The sequence below is a fragment of the Dama dama genome, chromosome 12, assembly GCF_033118175.1.
Source record: "Dama dama isolate Ldn47 chromosome 12, ASM3311817v1, whole genome shotgun sequence".
Taxonomy (NCBI): domain Eukaryota; kingdom Metazoa; phylum Chordata; class Mammalia; order Artiodactyla; family Cervidae; genus Dama; species Dama dama.
This window is the reverse complement of record NC_083692.1, coordinates 79,892,108-79,913,957: the sequence shown is the minus strand read 5'-3', so window position 1 is coordinate 79,913,957 and position 21,850 is coordinate 79,892,108. Positions and strand designations below refer to the sequence as shown.

General features: G+C 49.7%; 1 protein-coding gene and 1 long non-coding RNA gene across 2 annotated transcripts in view; one reads left to right on the top strand and one right to left on the bottom strand.

Moving 5' to 3' along the window:
- Window positions 1-2,718: 2,718 nt before the first annotated feature.
- Window positions 2,719-12,435, top strand: AJUBA (ajuba LIM protein). The gene is made up of 8 exons (XM_061157785.1): window positions 2,719-4,106; window positions 6,876-6,977; window positions 8,617-8,684; window positions 8,793-8,855; window positions 9,533-9,663; window positions 9,748-9,799; window positions 10,627-10,695; window positions 11,140-12,435. The coding sequence occupies exons 1-8, from the start codon at window positions 3,071-3,073 to the stop codon at window positions 11,263-11,265; spliced, it is 1,647 nt and encodes a 548-aa protein (XP_061013768.1). The 5' UTR covers window positions 2,719-3,070; the 3' UTR covers window positions 11,266-12,435.
- LOC133066575 (uncharacterized) overlaps window positions 8,651-21,850 on the bottom strand; it is a 49,942-nt gene continuing 36,742 nt past the window's right edge. The window contains exon 3 of the long non-coding RNA XR_009695166.1: window positions 8,651-8,918. This is a non-coding gene — a long non-coding RNA (uncharacterized LOC133066575). The remainder of the gene's footprint in view (window positions 8,919-21,850) is intronic.

Genomic DNA, 21,850 nt, shown 5'->3' with positions numbered 1-21,850 from the left:
TTGCTCTGGTGGCCTGGAAAGGCTTCTCAGAGAAGTGCTTAGACGGATGCTTGGAAGAGGAGGAGGAGTTAACTAGGAAGGAAGAGGAGGCAGAGAGAGTGTTCCAACCCTAGGGAAAACAGCAAGTACAGAAGTCCAGAGGCAAGAGAGAGCAGAGACAGCGTGCAGTTCTGCTGCAGAACCTATTTGGGGAGGGGATGATGCTGAGAGAAGAGGCTGGAGGGGTAAGACAGACTCTGTAAAATATCTTTTTTGGCTATGCCACGGGGCTTACAGGATTTTAACCTCCCCCGACCAGGGATGGAAACTGGGCCCTCAGCAGTGAGAGCATGGAGTCTTAACCACTGTCAGTGAACTCCCTCGTTGACAAGTTTTTAACAGGGAAATAAGATGACCAGTTTTGTGTTTCTGAAGAATCACTTCACTTCAGTGTATATGATGGATGGGAAGGAGAGAAAGCCTAGGTAGGGAGACACTTGCAGTGGTCCAGGAGAGAAAAGATGGTGGCCTGAGATATAGGACATATACATATAGTAGTGATGAGGGAAGGACAGATTTGAAAGCTATTTCAGAAGCAGAATTGATAGATGGTGATAGGATTCAGTTGGATTTGAGGTTAAGGGAGAAGGACGTAAGGTTGATGTTCAGGTTTCTGGCATAAGTAGCTAAGTGGTTAAAAAAAGATGGTATCATTCACTCAGGAAATGCTGGAGGAGCCAGTTTTGGGAGGCAGGGAAGGTGAGGTCAGTTTAGAGTGTTGTGTGCCTTTGAGACAACCAAGTAAAGATGCTAGTCGTCAGCTGAGTTTTTTAAGTCCAAGAAGGTCTCGGCTAGAGAGATGGATTTGGGAATCACCAGTGTATATAGAGCTTAATTAAGGGGATGGACAATAGGGCCTGTGGAGCTCCTAGCTCCAGTTCAGACTATGGAGTGTCTACTCCAAGGTCATGAGCACTGCTGGAGCATACCCTGTCAGCACGCTACGCCCTCCCCTCATCTGGGTCTGCTTTCTGTTATCCCCTGAAAACACAGGTTGTTGATTCCAACTCTGCCCATTGCTGCACCACCAACTCCTGGATGGGGCTCCTTAAATGGCATCAAAACTTTTCATAAGACTTGCTCTCCCATTCTAACCCCAGAGGAGCGAAGTTCCCAAATATTGGAGGATGTAAGTAATTGGAAGGAAGAATCCAGGCTCTCCTTCCCCATGTGGAGACAGGAGAGGAGGGAGAACCTTATGGTTGATCCTGAAGACGTAGCTCACAGCAGGTTCTGGATGCAACCTGATAGCTCCGTTACTAATGCTTTCCTTCTCTCTGCTTCCAGTCTGAGAGTAAACTCTCCTCTGGATCAGAGAAAAGCTGTAGGCCCGACCTGGGAAACACGCTGATTCTCAGGGGAGATGAGGTCAGGGAGACAATACAGCTAGGACAAAGAAGCCTAATAGTTTGTGCCAAATTGATTTCCCCAAAGATATTAACCTTTCTTTCTCCATTCCCTAAGGCTACACTAAGATTATAAAAGGTGTTCAAAATGTTGAGATGAAAATATATGCATGATTTGTTTGCATATCATTTTCATACTAATTTACTACCTAAATACAAAGGAGTTATTTCTTTCTTAGTTCCCCTCCCCCACGCCCCATGTGCTAGTCTGGGCAAAATCAGTTGGCTGATACTTAATTAGGTGTATTCAGCTTCAGCCATGGCTTCCTCTTTTCCTTATTCTCGATCCTCCAAGAACAGCTTCTTTTCCTTTTCCACCTTGATCACTTTCATTTGCTATCGCCTCTAAATAAATTTTTTTTTCTTCTTCCCCTTAGGTTAGTACTTACTCTTGATCACCAGTCTCCTATGGGTCAACCAAGGGTGTTTGCTAACCCTCAAACCAGGCCTTCTATCCCCAGTCACTTGCTATATTTGCTAAAAATCTCATTTCCCAACACCAGGGGGTGTCTGTCTATCCTTCTATCAGTCCTACCCCGAAGGTAGAGATTAGTCTCAAGCCTTTTCCTCTCCCTTTTCACACACTAAAGCTCCCTCCCACACATTACAGAGTTCTAGGTTCAGAGAGTTGTCTTTTTAATCTCAGCTTATCTGTTTTTCTCTCATTCTCCCTGGATTTGCGCGAATTTGTCACCTTCGAGGTCTATCCAGCCTTCGATCCCTGCACCACTCACGACCCCCTTCGGTCGTTCTCTCTTCTCCACACCTGTCTTCCACCACCTCTCTATAAAAGCTTCCTCGCTTTCCTGGGCTCTTACGCGTCCGCGTCTCTGAACCTCTCTCTGTGTCTGCCTTTCTTCCCTCCCTCTGTCTCATGACAGTACTTCTGCATCACTCCCTGCTGATCTCTCCCACAGTGCCCACACGAGGAACAAAGTCACGGTATTTGCGCAGAACAAGCCTCGCGTCGCCCGGTCTCGCATCGCGACATTCCACCGTGCCCCTCCGCGCATTCCAACTGCGAACAAAGAGTTCCCCTCCTCTCCCCCACTTTTTCCTGTCCTAATTCTTAAGTGATAGAGTAGCAACTGTCTAAACTGCCCCCGCCCTCCTTTCGCCTCCAGTCGGCGGATCTCCAGCTCCGGGACACTTAGCACCAGCACCCGCCCCCCACCCCTCTTCGGTGCACTGGATTCCTGCGCCGACACCCCTGTTCCTCTCGCGCTCGGCGCTCCGCCCTCCAGGAAAGTAGATCCGGCCAGGCAGACAAAAGTTTGGGAGAGAAGTTGAGTCGGTGCTGAGTGTGAGCGAGGGGGGCGGGGGCCGGGGAGAGTGGGGGCTGCCGGGCGAGTCTACGCGTGAACAGATAGACCTGCGGACGGGACAGCTGCGGCCGTAGGCCCTTCTAGCCCCGCTTAACCCCTGATGCGCGGGGGGACGAAACCCCTCTCGCTGGGGGATGCTGCGGGATTCTTGGCGCCGGGCATCCGGACCGCCCGCTAAACCCCTGTGCCTATCCTGTGCCCCTCGGGAACCGGAGTCCGGCCGCAGGGAAAGAGAAGCGGCCGCCGAGACGCTGCAGGGTGCCGGGCGGGGAGGGGGCTGGACGCCCCAGACCCGAGGGCATGGAGCGTTTAGGGGAGAAAGCCAGTCGCCTGCTGGAGAAGTTAAGACTCTCGGACTCCGGCAGCGCGAAGTTCGGCCGCAGAAAGGGTGAATCTAGCCGGTCTGGGTCTGATGGGACCCCCGGGCCGGGCAAGGGGCGCCTGAGTGGACTGGGGGGACCAAGGAAATCAGGGCCCCGTGGAGCTGCTGGGGGACCTGGGGATGAGCCGTTGGAGCCAGCCCGGGAGCAAGGCCCCTTGGACGCTGAGCGGAACCCGCGCGGCTCCTTTGAGGTGCCGCGCTACGAAGGCTCCTTTCCGGGGGGACCGCCTCCCTCCCGGGCCTTGCCTCTACCTCAGTCGTTGCCCCCCGACTTTCGGCTGGAGACCACGGCCCCAGCCCTAAGCCCCCGCTCCAGTTTCGCCAGTAGCTCAGCCAGCGACGCGAGCAAGCCGTCCAGTCCCCGGGGCAGTCTGCTGCTGGACGGGGCGGGGGCTGGTGGAGCCGGAGGTAGCCGACCCTGCAGCAACCGTACCAGCGGCATCAGCATGGGCTACGACCAGCGCCACGGCAGCCCCCTGCCTGCCGGGCCATGCCTGTTTGGCCCACCCCTGGCCGGGGTTCCGGCGGGCTATTCCTCTGGAGGGGTGCCGTCCGCCTACCCCGAGCTCCACGCTGCCCTGGACCGACTGTGCGCTCATCGGCCCGCGGGGTTCGGCTGCCAGGAAAGTCGCCACTCGTATCCCCCGGCCCTGGGCAGCCCGGGAGCTCTAGCCGGGGCCGGAGTGGGAGCGACAGGGCCCTTGGAGAGAAGAGGGGCGCAACCCGGACGACACTCGGTGACTGGTTACGGGGACTGCGCCGCGGGCGCCCGATACCAGGATGAACTAACAGCGTTGCTGCGCCTGACGGTGGGCACAGGTGGGCGAGAAGCCGGCGTCCGCGGAGAATCCGCGGGGATTGAGACGCCGGGTCTCGAGGAGCCGCCGGGTGCGTTTGTTCCAGAGGCCGCCCGGGCCCGGATACGGGAGCCAGAGTCCAGAGAGGACTACTTTGGTGAGTGAGAGAAGTGGTTAGGGTCGGGAAAGCACCGGTCGCCTCATTCGGCTGCCCGTTTCCCCGACGGCTGACGCTGGGAAGTCGGAGGCAGAGACGCGGGGCTAGGAAAGAAGCAAGAGGAATTTCCCATACCCAGTGGGTTTCAGATGGACCAAGGGCATCTTATTCCTGTTAAATTCACCGCTTCCCCCTCCCCACCTCCGCCCCGACGATCTCGTGAATCCCAGTTCCTCAGGCTCTAGAGCCTGGGTATTTTCGCGGTAGGAGGCCTTGTGGGGGGTGGGGGGCAAATGAGGCGGTGAGAGCATACCCCCTCGACGGCCGTGCCCCTGCAGGCTCCTGCGCGCCGCGCCCCCACCCGGGCCCAGGCTCCGCCCGCAGGAATTCGGGGAATGCGCGGGTGGGGGGGCGGGGCGGGCGGGCAGCGTGCGTGCCGACTCCTGCCCGGGCGCTCCAGGTGCCCGCGGGCGGGGCCGGCCGCGGTACGCTGGGCGGAGGTGGGGTGCAGGGGGTGGGGGAGCTGCTTCCTAACACGCGCGGAGCTCTGGCCGCTGTCGGGGAAATGGAGCCTGGGGGGGAGGAAGAAAGCGCTGGATGGAAAGCAGGGACCCTGCTGCTGGCTGGCCCCAGTCCTGCTGGCTGCGTGCGTGCGTGGGCATTTAAGTCCAGACCCAGTGGAGTCAGCTTCTATTTTTCCCTTCCTCCGGAAGTCAGGGCAGAAGCCTTGGCCACCGGGACGGCATCACCCCTGGATGGCCCTGGATGGATGACGACCGTGTGTAACTGCCAGAAATAACCTGGCCATCAGTTTTGGTCAGAACCTGCTCAGAATCCTTACTTTTCTGTTGCTAAAGAAACCTGGTCTCTGCCTCTCTTCCGACGCAGTTAACTTCAAGAAATATTAACTATTGTACGTCTCAGCTACGGGAGGGTATTGCGGTCTTGAATGATCTTTTAGCCAAGACCCACAGACACCACTTCACTATATTAAAAAATGCTGATCTGGTTGCGATAGGAAGTACAGAAAGAAGCGGAGGGCTCACACCTAGGTCTGTGAGCCTGTTCAGTGTTCCCAGCGTCTTCTCACCTTTCTCACCATCCATGTTCCTGCGGTAGACCCCAAGCTCTAGAACTCTGGCTGGAAATGTAAATAGGGAGAGGAACTCAGCCAGGGAAGGAAGACTGGGAGGAGGTTCAGAAGCAGCAGGGGCTAAAGGCTGAAAGGGCCCTGCGTAGTTAAACTCTAATCATTCCCTATTTGCCTCCACCTGAGAAAGCCCAGAGCCGATAACCCTTTAGTCAAGGGAGCCTAGGTGACAGGATCCTTTTAGCAGTTTCCTTTTGAGGCCAGGAGACCCGCTGATGGGTGGACAGAAGTCTTCTCAGCTAAGCCATCAGAACCAAAAGGAGGAAAGTTGCTGGGAGAGAGTGCTGGAGAAATGGCAGGAAGAACTTAGACGTGGATGTGCCTAGGTTAGAGGTGGTGAGGCGGACGTGCCTGAGCAGTTGGCTCTCATCTTCCCATAATGTCCAAGGCTTCCCCCAAAAGTGGCTCTAAGAGGGACCCCTGGCACTGGGGCAGAGAGCTCCTCTCCCTGCGGAGGGTGGTTGGGGAGGGGCCTCTCTCCCTAGGGCACAGATTGCCTCCTCTTGACAGAACCCCCAACCTAACTCTACCCTCCCACTCCTGCGCCTAGTAGGGGCCCTCTTCCTTGGCTCCAGCCTTGCCCAGCTGCCAGAGGGTGGGTGGGAGCAGGGCAGGCCTGGGCCCATCAGTCGCTGCAGCTGCTGCACGGGCTCCCAAGCCCCTGGGCGAAGACTGGGATGGGCCCCAACAGGCAAGGAGTGTGGCAGTGTGCCGAGGGGGAGAGGTGGGGCGGGGTGAGGGGTGAGGCGGGCCGGTTGGGATCTGCTCCCCAAAGACAAGCCCTGGCCCTCACTCATGGGCCTGGAATTGGGGAGTGGAAGGAGGGAAGAACACACCCAGGAAAGGCGGGTGCCAGAGCCTGGTGTTATGTATCTTAGGGGAGATGTTGGGGAAGAGCAGTTCGGCTTTGCTTCTTCTATTATAGAAGATGACAGGGAGGCATTAGGGGTTCTGCCACCCTTCCCCCCTCTTCCTCTGCAACCCTCAGTCCTTGGAACACACCCTGCATTCTCAGCAGCCACCTACCCAGAGGAGTCACACTCACGCGGTCCTGTCTGCACAGGGCCCTCTGCTGAGCCACATCCTTCTCACCATCTTTGGAGGCTTAGAGGTATGGAGCAGAGCTCTTTCTGTAACTGAACCAGCAGTTCATTTTGCAGATGGGGAAACTGAGGTCCTGGAGACGCTATTTGGGCCTGGCCTCCTTTCGCTAGGACATTTTTTTCCAGGCTGCTGCTGGGCCCTTATGAACTTGCATCTCTGTCCACACAGTGCCCCAGGGATCAGACCTTGCCTGTTTAGTCTTTTCTCCCCAACAGAAACCAGCATCTGAAAGTCGGGGACCTTTGACTTTCTCCAGTTTTCCACAGTGTTGGGCACAGTGTTTTTGCTTGGCGCTAAATGGATGTTCAGATAATGTCTGTTGATTAATCAGTCAACAAGAGTAAGTCTTTCCAGCCAAGCCCTGGCTGCATCCCATTTACTCGTTCTTCCCAGAATGGAGCCCATCAAACAGAGCTTGTGGCTGGTGGTCTTCTGCCATCAGGAAAGATGGCGACTGCCTGGATTTGAGCTGGGGGAGTGGGATGTGATGCTGACAAGCTGTTCTCTCCTCTCAGGCACGTGTATCAAGTGCAACAAAGGCATCTACGGGCAGAGCAACGCCTGTCAGGCTTTGGACAGCCTCTATCACACCCAGTGCTTTGTCTGCTGCTCCTGTGGTGAGTGCAGCCCCCAGACAGACCTTCTGGACGAGGCCCGAGGCCTCAAGCACGGACACACGCATGAGTGCCCAGGGAAAGCAGAATTATTTGCTGGTCTGGCCTTCGCCATCTCTCCTGCTTCCCCTGGTCTGTGCACTACCTGGCTCTCCCGCCGCACGCCGGGTCAGCTTTCTAGCCAGAGTCAGCCCTCCCTCTCTTTGGCCTGTTTCCTTTGCTCTGTTCCTCCTTTCTTCTGCCTTCCTGCTTGCCCAGGCTGGACTCCCTCCCAGCCCTCTGGCCTCTCCTTGGTGGGGCTTGGTCTTGGGCAGCCGAGTTGCCTGGGGCGACAGTGAAAGACTGGAATGTGGGAAGGGTGGGGTGGGCTGGGGGAGTGGGGAGCTGTGGGGGGCGGAGGGGGGGTTTTCTCTTGGCTGGTCAGAGTTCAGCCACCTCTCCGGAGTGCAGGCCACCAGGCCATGCCAAGCTGATGACATCACGCTCCAGGAATGCCCGCTGCTGTTAGCTCAGGAGGCCCGCCTGGAGGGGGGTGCTCCCAGTGGCTTCAGCTCCCCAGCCCTTCCCTCACCTCCCTCATTACCACCCCCCAACCCCCGCCCTTACCCACTCTGATTCCTTTGCTGAACCTTTTAATCTCCTATCTCTGCCTGTCTGACTCCAGCACTCAGCTTTTCTTTCCGCGCCACTCCCAGCCTCTGCCTGGCTCCCTTTAGGTTCATCTGTCTGTTTGTCCTTCTGTTTATAGAGTCTCTTCTGGGAATGTCTGTTTCCCTCCTTCTACTCCCTTGTGTCTCACAGGTTTCTAAATCAACTTTTCTGAACCACTGGGGAGAGCTGGAAGTGGAGATTTTGATGAGAGGAGGGCAGATATGGGCAACTTGCCCATTCTCCGCCCTCGTCTCATTGCTCCTGATCCTTGATAACTTAGACACCCTGGGGCAGTTCCTGGGTGTCGGTTTCGTGGGGAATCGTCCTGCTTCGTCTGCTTGCAGAAGATCCTGGGCTGCTTCTGACCCCAGAGACTCTGGGTCCCTCTAAAATTGGGGAAACAGAATAGTCTAATGTGGCAGGAAAGGGGACCAACTTTGCTCCCAAACAAATCACTTTGTCCCCAGTGGTGGTTCCAGTATGTCCTGGCCTCCATGGAGCTTATCCCGGGGAGCAGAGAGGGCTCAGAGGAGAGCTGTGTGGAGGCTCCTGGGTTGAAAGGTCCCAGAGGGCAGAGTCCATGACAGTGTGATTGCGTTTGAACACATTGTGTGGCATCTTGCTCAGAGCCCCTGAACCTTGTCCCCAACCTGTGGTGGGCTTCGCTCTCCCAGGTGGTTCCCCGAGCAAGCCCAGACACTGGAGAAGAAGGCACTCGTGTAAAGCAGGGGCATAGAAAACTGGTGAGGAGGCGGGAGCTGGAGAAGTAGTGAGCAAAGGAGAGGGGAATTGGCAGGAATGAGACCAAAGCAAATGGGAATTGCATCAGATGGAGTATTTGTGTGGGGAAGTGGGGCAGACAGCAGTTAGGACAAGCACTAAAGTCCAGGTTTAAGTGAATCATGAGACATCAGAGAGCAGTGAGCCCGCCATGGGGATGCCCAGTGCCTGGACCCCGAAGACACTGCAGCGTCTTCTCTGCTGCTTCCAGGGCGAACTTTGCGCTGCAAGGCCTTCTACAGCGTCAATGGCTCTGTGTACTGTGAGGAAGACTATCTGGTGAGTGAGAGGTCTCCTGGGTCTGGAATTGGTTCCCATGCCTGCTGGGGTTCCACTCCTCAGGTGGTTCTCAGCCTGTAATGTCCTCCCTTGGTCCTCTCTTCCCAGTTTTCAGGGTTTCAGGAGGCAGCTGAGAAATGCTGTGTCTGTGGTCACTTGATTTTGGAGAAGGTAAGCAAAGTGTCTTCAGCTGGGCTGCTGGGCTGAGGGGCGGAATCAGGAACTAAATGGATCCTGAGAAAAAGCGGGGGGAGAAGCACATCAGCAATCACTTGCATCCCGTTCTTTGCCCAAACAACTGTTTATAGTGGCTTCTCTTTGCTTGTGGGATCAAGTCTGGACTGCTCAGCCTGCCATCTAGCCCCTCCCTAACTCTGCAGGCACAGCCCTGCCCTCCGCCTGAGCCTGGAGTGTGGGGTCCTGAGTCTTAGTCCCCTTTCTGCTCCTGGCTGAGATCAGCTGAAGCTCAGTTTTCTTTTCTGTAAGGAGGAGTTGCTTTGGCTTGGTGGTTCCCCGCCCTGGCAGCCTAGTAGATCACCTGAGAAGAAAATACCAGGGCTGGGTCATCACCAGAGACTGTGGTGAATCCTTCTGGGTGGGACCCAGGCACGGATGGGCTTAAAAACCTCCCTGTGTGATCCTGATATGCAGCCAAGGCTGAGAAATACTGGTCTGGATGCTCCCTAAGACATTTTTCAGGGTTTCTGCATCCATTTTTTAAGACTGCTTGGTCCTCCTGGATTACACAGCGGAGGGAGGAGAGCAGGGACTCGGATGAGGTTAGGGGGAGCAGCAGTCATCAGTAGCTGAAGAGCAGAGACTGATTCTCCGCCCACCCCATGAACCAGATCCTCCAGGCAATGGGAAAGTCCTACCACCCCGGCTGCTTTCGATGCATCGTTTGCAACAAATGCCTGGACGGCATCCCCTTTACCGTGGACTTCTCCAACCAGGTGTACTGTGTCACCGACTACCACAAGTGAGTCCGCCCCACGGGGTGTGGTGTGGAACCAGCCTCAGGGAGCCCCCCCACCTCGGCTCATCTCTGTCCTCTCCCTTACAGAAGCTACGCTCCTAAGTGCGCAGCCTGTGGCCAGCCCATCCTCCCCTCAGAGGTCAGTGTGTCTGGGTTCTCCTGCAGGGCAGCCAGGGCTGCCGCCTCTGGGGAGGGACGGGGAACAGGCTGCCTGGCCTCCCATGGGAGGCGGTGGTGCTGAGGAATGCACTCCTCGAAGATTCCCGTGTGACTCTGCTCTCTGGGTCATCACCCTGACCCCAACATCCGGGCCTGGACTTGTCCAACAGCCTCGCTGGGCCCAGGCTTCATCTCTTTTCTCCCAGTCCAGAGAAGGAGACTTTCTCTGAAGTCAAGGTCACCAGCTCCCAGATGCAGGGGCCGGGAAAAGGTGGGAAGAATTCTCAGGGCTGCTAGGAAGGGGTCAGACATGATTTTCACTCTGTGTGCCTCGGGAAAGATGCCAAAAGCCTGTGAGGACCCAGACCCTGCAGAATCTCCTCGTCCCCAGCTGAGCTTACTTACGCTGCATTCCCCTTTCCTCTCTGTAAGGCCTGAGCCCCCAGACAGAAGGGAGGCTCCAAGAGGGGACATTGCCCTTCTGGAGGTGGCGCCAAGAACAGGGTGGGGGAAAATTCCCAGAGGGTTTGCAAAGGCCATCTCAAAGCTACCAAAGGATGATGTCCATGGTGGTCCAGTGGTTAAGAATCTGAGCTTCCACTGCAAGGGGCTCAGGTGCAATAGATCCCTGGTCAGAGAAGTTCGATGTGCCCAGCAGTGCAGCCAAAAAAGAAAAAAGCTACAGCTGGAGGCAGAGAGGATCTGGAGGCCTCTGTGTGATCTTTCGTTTGGAGGGGGCCAGGTGGGGAGGGTGAAGCTGGGGTTGTCAAGCTGCTTTCATGCCCACGGGGGTGTGCATTCTTTCAGGGCTGTGAGGACATCGTGAGGGTGATATCCATGGACCGAGATTATCACTTTGAATGCTACCACTGCGAGGTCAGTGTTGGGGGCCGGGGCACCCAGAGCTGGAATGGGGCTGGGGGAGTGAAGTCTGAAAACTGCTGTTGTCTGTAGGAGAGGTATAGGCCGTGGGAAACCAGGAAGGTGCTCTGACCCATCTCCAGTCTCTTTCTCACCCTTCAGCCACTCTCTCTGGCCCTGGTTCTTTAGTCCTTTGTAAATCAGGCGTCACCAGAATCAAGACTCTTAAAACTAGGTACTGCTGGTAACAACTGGAAATGGGATCCTGTCTCATTATTTCTGCTGTAGCAGCGACACCTGGTGTCCAGCTGAGGTATTGCCCCAGGTTTCTCTGGGTGCTCATCCCCTCCAACCCCACCTGCTTTCTTTCAGTCACTGGGAGTTGAGTGCTGCACAAGGCAGACTCCCCAGATGTCCAGCGTGCCCGGGCTGAGCTGAACTAGTGTCTTTCTTTCCTAGGACTGCCGGATGCAGCTGAGTGATGAGGAAGGCTGCTGCTGCTTCCCTCTAGATGGGCACTTGCTCTGCCACGGCTGTCACATGCAGAGGCTCAGTGCCCGGCAGCCCCCTGCCAATTATATCTGAGATGTTGTCATTGCTGCTGCCAACACCACCACTGACAAATTCCTCTGGCCAGTGGGCCCCTCTGAGGCCGGCCAAGGCAAGAAAGGCACTGCAGGCCTGGCAGGAGAGCCCCCTAGGGAGGGCTCCCAACGGCCAGAGACCCAAAGATCAAGACATTCCAAATGGGGGAGTTCCCTCGTGGTCCAGTGGCTAAGACTCGCAGGGGGCCTGGGTTCGAGCCCTGGCCAGGGAACTAGATCCCACATGCCACAGCTGAAGATCCTGCCTGCTGCAACTAAAGGTCCCATGTGCCACAGTGATGAACAAAGATCACGTGTGCCCAGTTAAGACCTGGCACAGCCAAACATAATTTTTTTCTTAGAAAAAAAGACATTCCAAATGGATGTGGAGGAGGAGCCTCTAGTTGCCATGGTAGGGGTGACTGGCCTCCCTGTGTACAGACTGCTGTAGCATGTGACAGGCACATACAGGTGGGTTCCAATACTTGCTAAAGGTCTGATTCTGGTCTGTATCTCTAGTATGCATTTGTGGGCACACACACACTGTCTCCTTAGTGACTGTTACACTTGGTTCATTAGAAGTAGCTCAGCTCTCTGAACCTGCTGCCTTTCAGAGGGAACCAGGATCATCCACTGCAGATCCCAAGCTCTGAGGTTCTGGGAGCCAGAGAGGCAAAACTCTTGGTTCTAATGTTTGGCTAGACCTCTTAAAACCAGTTCACTGAAAGTTTACTTAAAGTTCACTTCTGTTAATGACCAGGTTGCCAAAAACTGAGTTCCCTTTTGGGTATTTTTATAGCCATTTAGTCGTTCTGTTCTGTTCTTGGGTATTTCAGATTTATATCTTTTCATCTAAGAGTACTCTTGAGTTATCAGCAACAAAAATTTATCAGATTTGCAGCACTTTGTAAATGATTGGATTGCTTCTTACCTTTGAGGATAGATAATATCTTTTTCTGTGTTAACCTACTTTTTAAACATTAAACAAATTTGTTTTTTAATTTTTTGACCACACCATGTGGCATGTGGGATTAGTTCCCCCACCAGGGATCAAACCCGTGCCCCCTGCATTGGAAGCTCAGAGTCTTAACCACTGGACCACCAGGGACATCCCAAACATTTTTTTTTTTAAGTATAAAGTTTCCAGCAATAAATATAATTGGTACAAACATTTTGTGCATCATTTTTTGTGCTTCTTAATCCAATATTCTTTTCCAACTTAGATGCCTTGAAAAATACAACTCAATGTGATTTTGATGCCTAGGTCTGTCTGCTACATTCATTCTATTAAAAGGCCAATCAATGTATTCTCAACAAACAAGCATGTGGCCTATTCAGTTGACTAACAAAGGTTGTACAGACAACAGCAATAGAAAGTGAAAGGGTGAAGGAAGATGCTGGTTTTCTTTGCAATTTATACTTGCCTCCTGGGCCTTCATAAGCTTAGGTGACTTTCCCCAGTACTAGCAGTTTGTAAGTTAGGGGACCAGCATTCACATTCGGTGTTTTCACCTGACTCTAGAGTCTGCGTGTCTAACTGCTGCACATGCTGTGTTGCTTTACTGGTCAAATGATAGTTGGTTGCTCTGGATTATGACAAAGTAAGGGGACATATCAGATATTTCTCAACTTCATATTAAAATGGCCCCAATTGCATTTGTAAGGGAGTTCTTTAGAACAGCATGTGAAACTAATGACAATAGTGGTGGAATCAAGCACTCTCTCGAGAGGTTGATAAGTAAGATGAAAAACCTGCTGATGGCTATGATTTCTGACCTACCCAGAACAAGAAGACAGAGGGCTAATAGCAACAGTACAAAGTGTTTTACCACAGGTAAAACAAATGTTTACCAGACTAAATACAAAATCCTGTACTAACTCAGGTTTCCACATTTGGTTCCTGAGGTAACAAAACAGTCGCTGGTTGCACTTTGGCAAATTAGATGGTGTTTACTTACTTTTTTTAAAGCATAAACTTCTTGTCAGATTGATTTTTAAAACTACATGCAATGAAAATAATAATATAGTAAATTGTTTTGTTCGATAGTTTAAAAATTTATACCAGTTGGCATTTGTAGAGAGAAACTTTTGTCATCAGTGACTGGTATTAAATATTTTTTATTAATAAGTTTTATTCTTTAGTTTGGTCCAATATTGTTGACTGTGCAAGTTTCCTTTTTCAAATGCATTTTTTTGTGGCAATATATATGATCAGCTTTCACAATTATTCAGTGAAGGCTTGCAAAGACATATCAATTTTGTAAAAATTAAAGTTTAATAAATATACATGAAAGCTATTTTATAAATCATAAAAAAGTGAGAGTGAATCTGCTCAATTCTTTTGAAATGCTGCAGATTTGATAAATATTTGAGGCTCTAGGCAAATTGGTTTTAGGCAAATTAATCTGATAACCTTTGATCCTTAGTCTTCATCCTGTGCCACTTAGTTTCATATTGGAAATAACTCATATTTAGGGATGATTCTGATGACTTTGCCAGCCAACCTGGAAATTGCATAATAGAGGCCTCTGAGTGAGTGGAAGAGATTCACACCAGAGTGCCAGAAACGGAGGAAATGCACTTTGTTTTTGGTGGGATAAATGTTCTAAAATTACTTGTTCTACAGCTGGGATTGGGCTTTCCTGGTGGCTCAGATGGTAAAGAATCCACCTGTAATGTGGGTCGAGACCTAGGTTTGGTCCCTGGGTTGGGAAGATCCCCTGGAGGAGGGCATGGCAACCCTCTCCAGTATTGCCTGGAGAATTCCATGGACAGAGGAACCTGGCAGGCTACAGTCCACGGGGTCGCAAAGAGTCAGACACGACTTAAGCTACGAAGCGCAGCGCACAGCTGGGATTGCTTCTTCTTTACTATTGTCATTAAATAAGTGAATACAAAGGTTCTGTGACAGGGAAAATTTCTCATCAGGCTACTCCAGGCCTGGGAAATCCAGACAAGCATGTGTAGCCTTACCTTCATCCCTTCCGTTTTTTTTTTTTTTTTAATTGGAGGATAATTGCTTTACAATATTGTGTTGGTTTCTGCCATACATCGATATGAATCACCATAGGTATAATACATACGTCCCCTCCTTGAGCCTCCCTCCCACCTCTCACCCCATCCCGCCCCTCTAGGTTGTCACAGAGCACCAGGTTTGAACTCCTCCTTCAGTTCATTTACTCTTGGGAATCTTGACCTCCATCACTGACTGGCTGATTCCTTTCCAGGTCTGTGCTTACCTGTCCTAGCCCTGTTTGTGGGAGTCCCCAAGACTCTGTCTTTTTCACAGGAACCACTTTCTCCCTCCTTTCTGAGGAAAAACAAGTGGTAAGGTCTGATGAAAACAGGCCCAGGGAAGGCAGACCATGGCATAAGAGCAGCCCCGGCCACCCCATAGCATCACTGGCAAGCTCCAAGCATAGCCCACATGTCAAGAGCTTCCCTTCTTCCTGTTCACGGGGAGATGGCTCATCTTTAGTAGTTCTGCTTGCTATTTCCTGTTGGCACTGAAAGGTTCATGGGATGCCGCCAAGAATACAGCAACAGGTGGGCCTTGTTTGGCCAATCCACCACCTGATTTTCATCAACAGCCACTAGGCCTGAGATGCGGAGAGGAGAAAAGGAAGAATTATGAATCCATTTTGTGTTTCTTTAGATGAGAGTCACGGACAGGGGTCAGGCTTTCACAGCACGCTTGAGCTATGTGCTCTGGCTGGCCAACCCTGTTTGCTACAGGCCTAAATGTGGTTTGTGAATAAGGCTGCTCTGGGGAGGTTCTCTGCCTGACTCTTTACAGACTTGACTGCTTCCCCCTTCCACCTGGAGCGCTCAAGGCCATGGAAATGGTAAGGCTCCGTTTATCTCTTGATTACGTCCTCAGTCAAGGTGGACCTAATAGCTGTTTCTGGGTACAGAAAGCTAGTTGGATGAGGTTCCTGAGACTATACCTATATGGAAGGGAACAAAAAGAGGGGAAGGAGACTTACAGGACTGAGAGAGAAGAATTGGGAAAAAGTAGTGAGCTAAAGTATTTTTATAGATGGGGAAACAGTGGAAACAGTGTCAGACTTTATTTCTTTGGGCTCCAAAATCACTGCAGATGGTGACTGCAGCCATGAAATTAAAAGACGCTTACTCCTTGGAAGGAAAGTTATGACCAACCTAGACAGCATATTAAAAAGCAGAGACATTACTTTGCCTACAAAGGTCCGTCTAGTCAAGGCCATGGTTTTTCCAGTGGTCATGTATGGATGTGAGAGTTGGACTGTGAAGAAAGCTGAGCGCCAAAAAATTGATGCTCTGGAACTGTGGTGTTGGAAAAGACTCTTGAGTGTCACTTGGACTGCAAGGAGATCCAACCAGTCCATCCTAAAGGAGATCAGTCCTGGGTGTTCATTGGAAAGACTGATGCTGAAGCTGAAACTCCAACACTTTGGCCACCTGATGCGAAGAGCTGACTCATTTGAAAAGACCCTGATGCTGGGAAAGATTGAGGGCAGGAGGAGAAGGGGATGACAGAGGATGAGATGGTTGGATGGCATCACCGACTCGATGGACATGAGTTTGAGTAAACTCTGGGAGTTGGTGATGGACAGGGAGGCCTGGCGTGCTGCAATTCATGGGGTCGCAAAGAGTCAGACATGACTGAGTGACTGAAATGAACTGAAAGCATTTTTATTTTGTGTTTTTTTTTTTTTAGAAGGACCCATACCCCAGAGCTGACCTGGGGCATTCAGGAGCCTAAAGGCGAGACACTACAAGAAGGACAAGAGTGTAATCAATCTGAGTTCTCTCCATCTCCTTGCAGCAAAGAAAACCTAAGACTGAGCCTCTGCTGTGCCAACTGCTTGTCTAGGGCCCTTGGTATCCACACTTGACCCTGGTTGGGAAGGAGGTCCTAAGGTTTGACCTAGGAAATCTGAGCAGACTGTTCCTGGGATGCATAGATTTAGTTCAGTTCAGTTCAATCACTCAGTCATGTCCAACTCTTCATGACCCCATGGACCGCAGCACACTAGTCTTCCCTGTCCATCCCCAACTCTCAGAGCTTGCTCAAACTCATGTCCATCACATTGGTGATACCATCCAACTATCTCATCCTCTGTCATCCCCTCTTTCTTCCTTCAATCTTTCCCAGCATCAGGGTATTTTCTAATGAGTCAGCTCTTCATATCAGGTGTCCAAAGTACTGGAGCTTCAGCTTCAGCATCAGCATCAGTCCTTCTGATGAATATTCAGGATTGACTTCCTTTAGAATTGATTGATTTGATCTCCTTGCAGTCCAAGGGACTCTCAGGAGTCTTCTCCAACACCACAGTTCAAAAGCATCAATTCTTCAGCGCTCAGCCTTCTTTATGGTCCAACTCTCACATCCATACATGACTACTGGAAAAATCACAGCTTTGACTAGGCAGACCTTTGTCAGCAAAGTAATGTCTCTGCATTTTAATATGCTTTCTAGGTTGGTAATAGCTTTTCTTTCAAGGAGCAAGTATCTTTTAATTTCATGGCTGCAGTCAACATCAGCAGTGATTTTGGAGCCCAAGAAAATAAAGTCTCACTGTTTTCATTGTTTCCCCATCTATTTGCCATGAAGTCGTGGGACTGGATGCCATGATCTTTGTGTTTTGAATGCTGAGTTTTAAGCCAACTATTTCACCCTCCTCTTTCACATTCATCAAAAGACTCTTTAGTTCCTCTTCGCTTTCTGCCATAAGGGTGGTGTCATCTGCATATCTGCATATCTGATATCTCTCCCAGTAATCTTGATTCCAACTTGTGCTTCATCCAGCCCAGCATTTTGCATGATGTACTCTGCATATAAATTAAATAAGCAGGGTGACAATATACAGCCTTGATGTACTTCTTTCCCAATTTGGAACCAGTCTGTTGTTCCATGTCTAATTCTAACTGTTGCTTTTTGACCTGCTTACAGATTTTTCTGGAGGCAGGTAAGGTGGTCTGGTATTCCCATCTCTTTAAGAATTTTCCACAGTTTGTTGTGATCCATACAGATAAACGCTTTAGTGTAGTCAATGAAGCAGATGTTTTTCTGCTGCTGCTGCTGCTAAGTCTCTTCAGTCGTGTCCGACTCTTAGCGACTCCATGGACTGCAGCCCACCAGCCTCCTCCGTCCATAGGATTCTCCAGGCAAGAGTACTGGAGTGGGTTGCCATAATTCTTTTTTTCTATGATCCAACAGATGTTGGCAATTTGATCTCTGGTTCCTCTTCCTTTTCAAAATCCAGCTTGAACATCTGGAAGTTCTCCGTTCAAGTACTACTGAAGCCTTGCTTGGAGGATTTTGAACGTTACTTTGCTAGTGTGTGACATAAGTGCAATTGTACCGTAGTGTGAACATTCTTTGGCATTGTCTTTGAGACTGGAATGAAAACTGAACTTTTCCAGTTCTATGGGCATTGCTGAGTTTTCCAAATTTACTGGTATATTGAGGACAGCACTTTCACAGCATTATCTTTATGATTTGAAATAGCTCAGCTGGAAATCTATCACCTCCACTAGCTTGCTTTGTTCGTAGTGATGCTTCCTAAGGCCCACTTTACTCCGCACTCCAGGATGTCTGGCTCTAGGTGAGTGATCATACCATCGTGGTTATCTAGGTCCTTAAGATCTTTTTTTTTTTTTTTTTAAGATCTTTTTTGTATAGTTTTTCTGTGTATTCTTGCCACCTCTTCTTAATATCTTCTGCTTCTCTTAGGTCCATATTGTTTCTGTCCTTTATTGTGCCCATCTTTGCATGATATGTTCCCTTGGTATTTCTAATTTTCTGAAGAGATCTCTAGTCTTTCCCATTCTATTGTTTTCCTCTATTTCTTTGCATTGATCACTTAGGAAGGCTTTCTTATCTCTCCTTGCTATTCTTTGGAACTCTGCATTCAGATGGATATATCCTTCCTTTTCTTCTTTGCCTTTCACGTCTCTTCTTTTTTCAGCTATTTGTAAGGCCTTCTCAGAAAACCATTTTGCCTTTTTCCATTTCTTTTTGGGGATGGTTTTGATTACTGCTTCCTGTACAGTGTTACAAATTTCCATCCAGAGTCCTTCAGGTCCTCTGTCTATCAGATCTCATCCCTTGACTCTATTGTCACTTCCACTGTATGGTTGTAAGGGATTTGATTTAGGTCATACCCGAACGGTCTAGGGGCTTGCCTCGTGGCTCATCTGGTAAAGAATCCACCTGCAATTTGAAGACCTGGGTTTGATCCCTGGGTTGGGAAGATCCCTTGGGAAAGGGAATGGCTACCCACTCCAGTATTCTGGCCTGGAGAATTCCATGGACTGTATATCCATGGGGTCACAAAGAGTCAGACACGACTGAGCAACTTTCACTTTCACTTCACTTTTTCACCGAATGGCCTAGTGGTTCTCCCTGCTTTCTTCAGTTTAAGTCTGAATTTGGTGATAAGGAGCCACAGTTAGCTCCCAGTCTTGTTTTTGATGACTGTATAGAGATTAGACCAGTCTAACTATGATGGGCAGGAAGTCATCAGAGGCAAATTCTGTCCACCATGGGTATGACTTCATCTCATCTTAGAAAGGATAGTTAGTGTTGACCCATATAAAGGGAACCAAGGTGCTACGAAGCAGGGAAAGATGGGTTAGGAGGAAGATCTACTAAAAGGCATTGGTTAGATTTGTATCTGAGAGTGTTAGAGCCAAGTGAGGTGTGAGTTCAGAGATAACCCCATCACCTCATTTTACTGAGTGAAGATATAGAAACTCTTGAGTGATGATGGAACTTACCCAAGGTCACAAAGCTGGAAAATGACTTTCTAACTTTTGAAGATTAGTAAAAGGCTTATTTCCCCTCTTCCCTCCCCCTCCTCACAGGGACTCCCAGGGCATAAGTAAACTGTAAATGAGATAAGCACTTCATTATGATAGATAATTAGGACAAGTTTTAGTGGGAAAGCCAGGGAACACAAGAGGCAATATGAAAATTTTGTGTTCTTCCTAGTGCTTTTTTGTTAATTAGAATTAGCAATCACCAAAGTACCTTTAAGAGCACATTAGGAGAAGTCAAATGGAGAAGGCAATGGCACCCCACTCCAGTACTCTTGCCTGGAAAATCCCATGGACGGAGGAGGCTGGTGGGCTGCAGGCCATGGGGTCGCTAAGAGTCGGACACGACTGAGTGACTTCCCTTTCACTTTTCACTTTCATGCATTGGAGAAGGAAATGGCAACCCACTCCAGTGTTCTTGCCTGGAGAATCCCAGGGACAGAGGAGTCTGGTGGGCTTCCGTCTATGGGGTCGCACAGAGTTGGACACGACTGAAGCGACTTAGCAGCAGCAGCAGCAGAAGAAGCAAAAGAAATATACTGCAGGAGAGTCCTTGTCCTTGAGGAGGTCACAGTCTAGCCGGGGAGATAAATACACACATAAAATGCGGTGAGAAGATTACAAACAACATGTCAACAACTGCAAAGAAATTGAGTGTTACAAATAAGAGACCTAATGCACAGGGTACTGATGACAGTGGTGAGACTGGTCTGGCCTAAAGTGTCGATCAGAAGGTAGCAACCCATAGGCTAAATCCTGCCCCCAAATGCCTTGAATTTGGCCCATTGGGAGTTATTTTTTATAGTATTAACTTGAATCCTAGTTGAAGAGCGAAAAAATGCTAATAAATGTAGAAAGAATGACAGAATTGGAAAAACAGCATTTTGTGAACTCTAGAAAAATTTTTGGTCTTAGCAAAGATTATTGAAGTGAAGTGAAAGTCGCTCAGTTGTGTCCAACTCTTTGAGACCCCATGGACTATACAGTTCATGGAATTCTCCAGGCCAGAATACTGGAGTGGGTCGCCATTCCCTTATCCAGGGGATCTTCCCAACCCAGGGATCGAACCCAGGTCTCCCACATTGCAGGTGGATTCTTTACCAGCTGAGCCACTAGGGAAGCTGGCAAAGATTATTAATTAGTGTTAAAAACTATAGGTGAAATGACTGGAGACAACTGTACATTCATACAGTGCCAAGTAACACCATCAGTTTATAGTCTTGAAGCCAAAAATGTAAGTGTATGTTGGAGGGATCAGACTGTCATCACTCATTTCCTGGAAACCGTCCTGGTATCACTAACCCATAGACTAGTTCTGGTGTGAGACAAGTACATAGCCCAACATAGCATATATTCTCCCCACCCCAAAAGAAGTATTAGATATTACCTGCAGTTTACAGGAAATACTGGGAATAGAGAATGGACACTAGGAGGAAGCAACTGGACAGATCTAGGAGGTGAGGCATTCTGCAGGGCAACTTGCCTGCTCTCTTCAGCAAGTCAGTAGATATCTACTTTTAAGCCTAAACTGCTAGATTGAAGAGACTGAAGGTTCGCAATGGGTTTCCCAGGCTCAGCAGTAAAGAATCTGCCTGCAATGCAGGAGATGCAGGAGACTCGGGTTGGATCCCTGAGTCGGGAAGATCCCCTGGAGGAGGGCATGGCGACTCACTCCAGTATTCTTGCCTGGAGAATCCCATGGACAGAAGAGCCTGATGGGCTGTAGTCTATAGGGTTGCAAAGTCAGACACAACTGAAGTGACTGAGCACACACATAGAAGGCACACAATAGCAACACAACACATGGTCCTGGATTCCCTGTTGGTTTAAACAAATCGCTACAAAAGGTATTTGTGGTCAACTGGAAATGTTTTAATATGGACAGGGGATTACACGGGGTGAAAATGTCCTGAGATGGAAAGGTCAAAATCATTAATAAAATACCAGTTCCAAAACCACATGTGCAGGGTAATCACATTTTGCTTTTAAAATGTCTACATATCTATGAATAAAAAAGATCTGAAAGGATATGCAGTAAGGTGTTAATGGTGGTACTCTCTGAGAGGTGGGGAAATGTTTTGCTGTTGTTGGTCTACATTTTTCTATTTTTCTACAATGCATGTGTACTGCTTCTGTAATAATAATAAGCTGTTATGAATAAGATAACTGGTTGCCCGCATTCACAATTCAAGAGATTTCACATAAAAATCTGGATATTATATACAAAGAGCAGGGTTTCTAAGTTTTTTTGCACAATGAGAAGATCTGTCACCCCTGGGCTTCCATTCCCACATGGCAACAACTGGCTGGAAGTGAATGAGGCTGCTCCTTTATCTGATGTATTCTCTTCTTGGCTTGTCACAGTACCCAGCACTCTTTGGATGGTGCACACTTTAATTACCTGCCTGGCTCCCACGGACTTTTGAGTCAGTAACCCTTGATTTGGAAGATCAAGGGCTCCCCGTCCATAGAGCCTCCCATTATTAATCATTTGAAAATACCAATAAATTAGTTTTGAAAAGCTGCCCAAGAATAGCATGCTTTCCAGAAATATCTGTGCCTGGGTTTTTTATAAGGCAACCCAGTCATGAGAAACCCAGATGTAACTCTTAATCTACTTAGCTACTGTGGTTGAACACTATAAATTAGTTTGGCAAAATTTCTCTTTGGTAATGGAATATGGAAAGTATACCTCATTGCTAACTTCCTCAAGGTTTTGCTTTTTTTTTTTTCCATAACACCTTAATCATAGGAGGCATTTCAAAATTTACAGTGTATGTTCT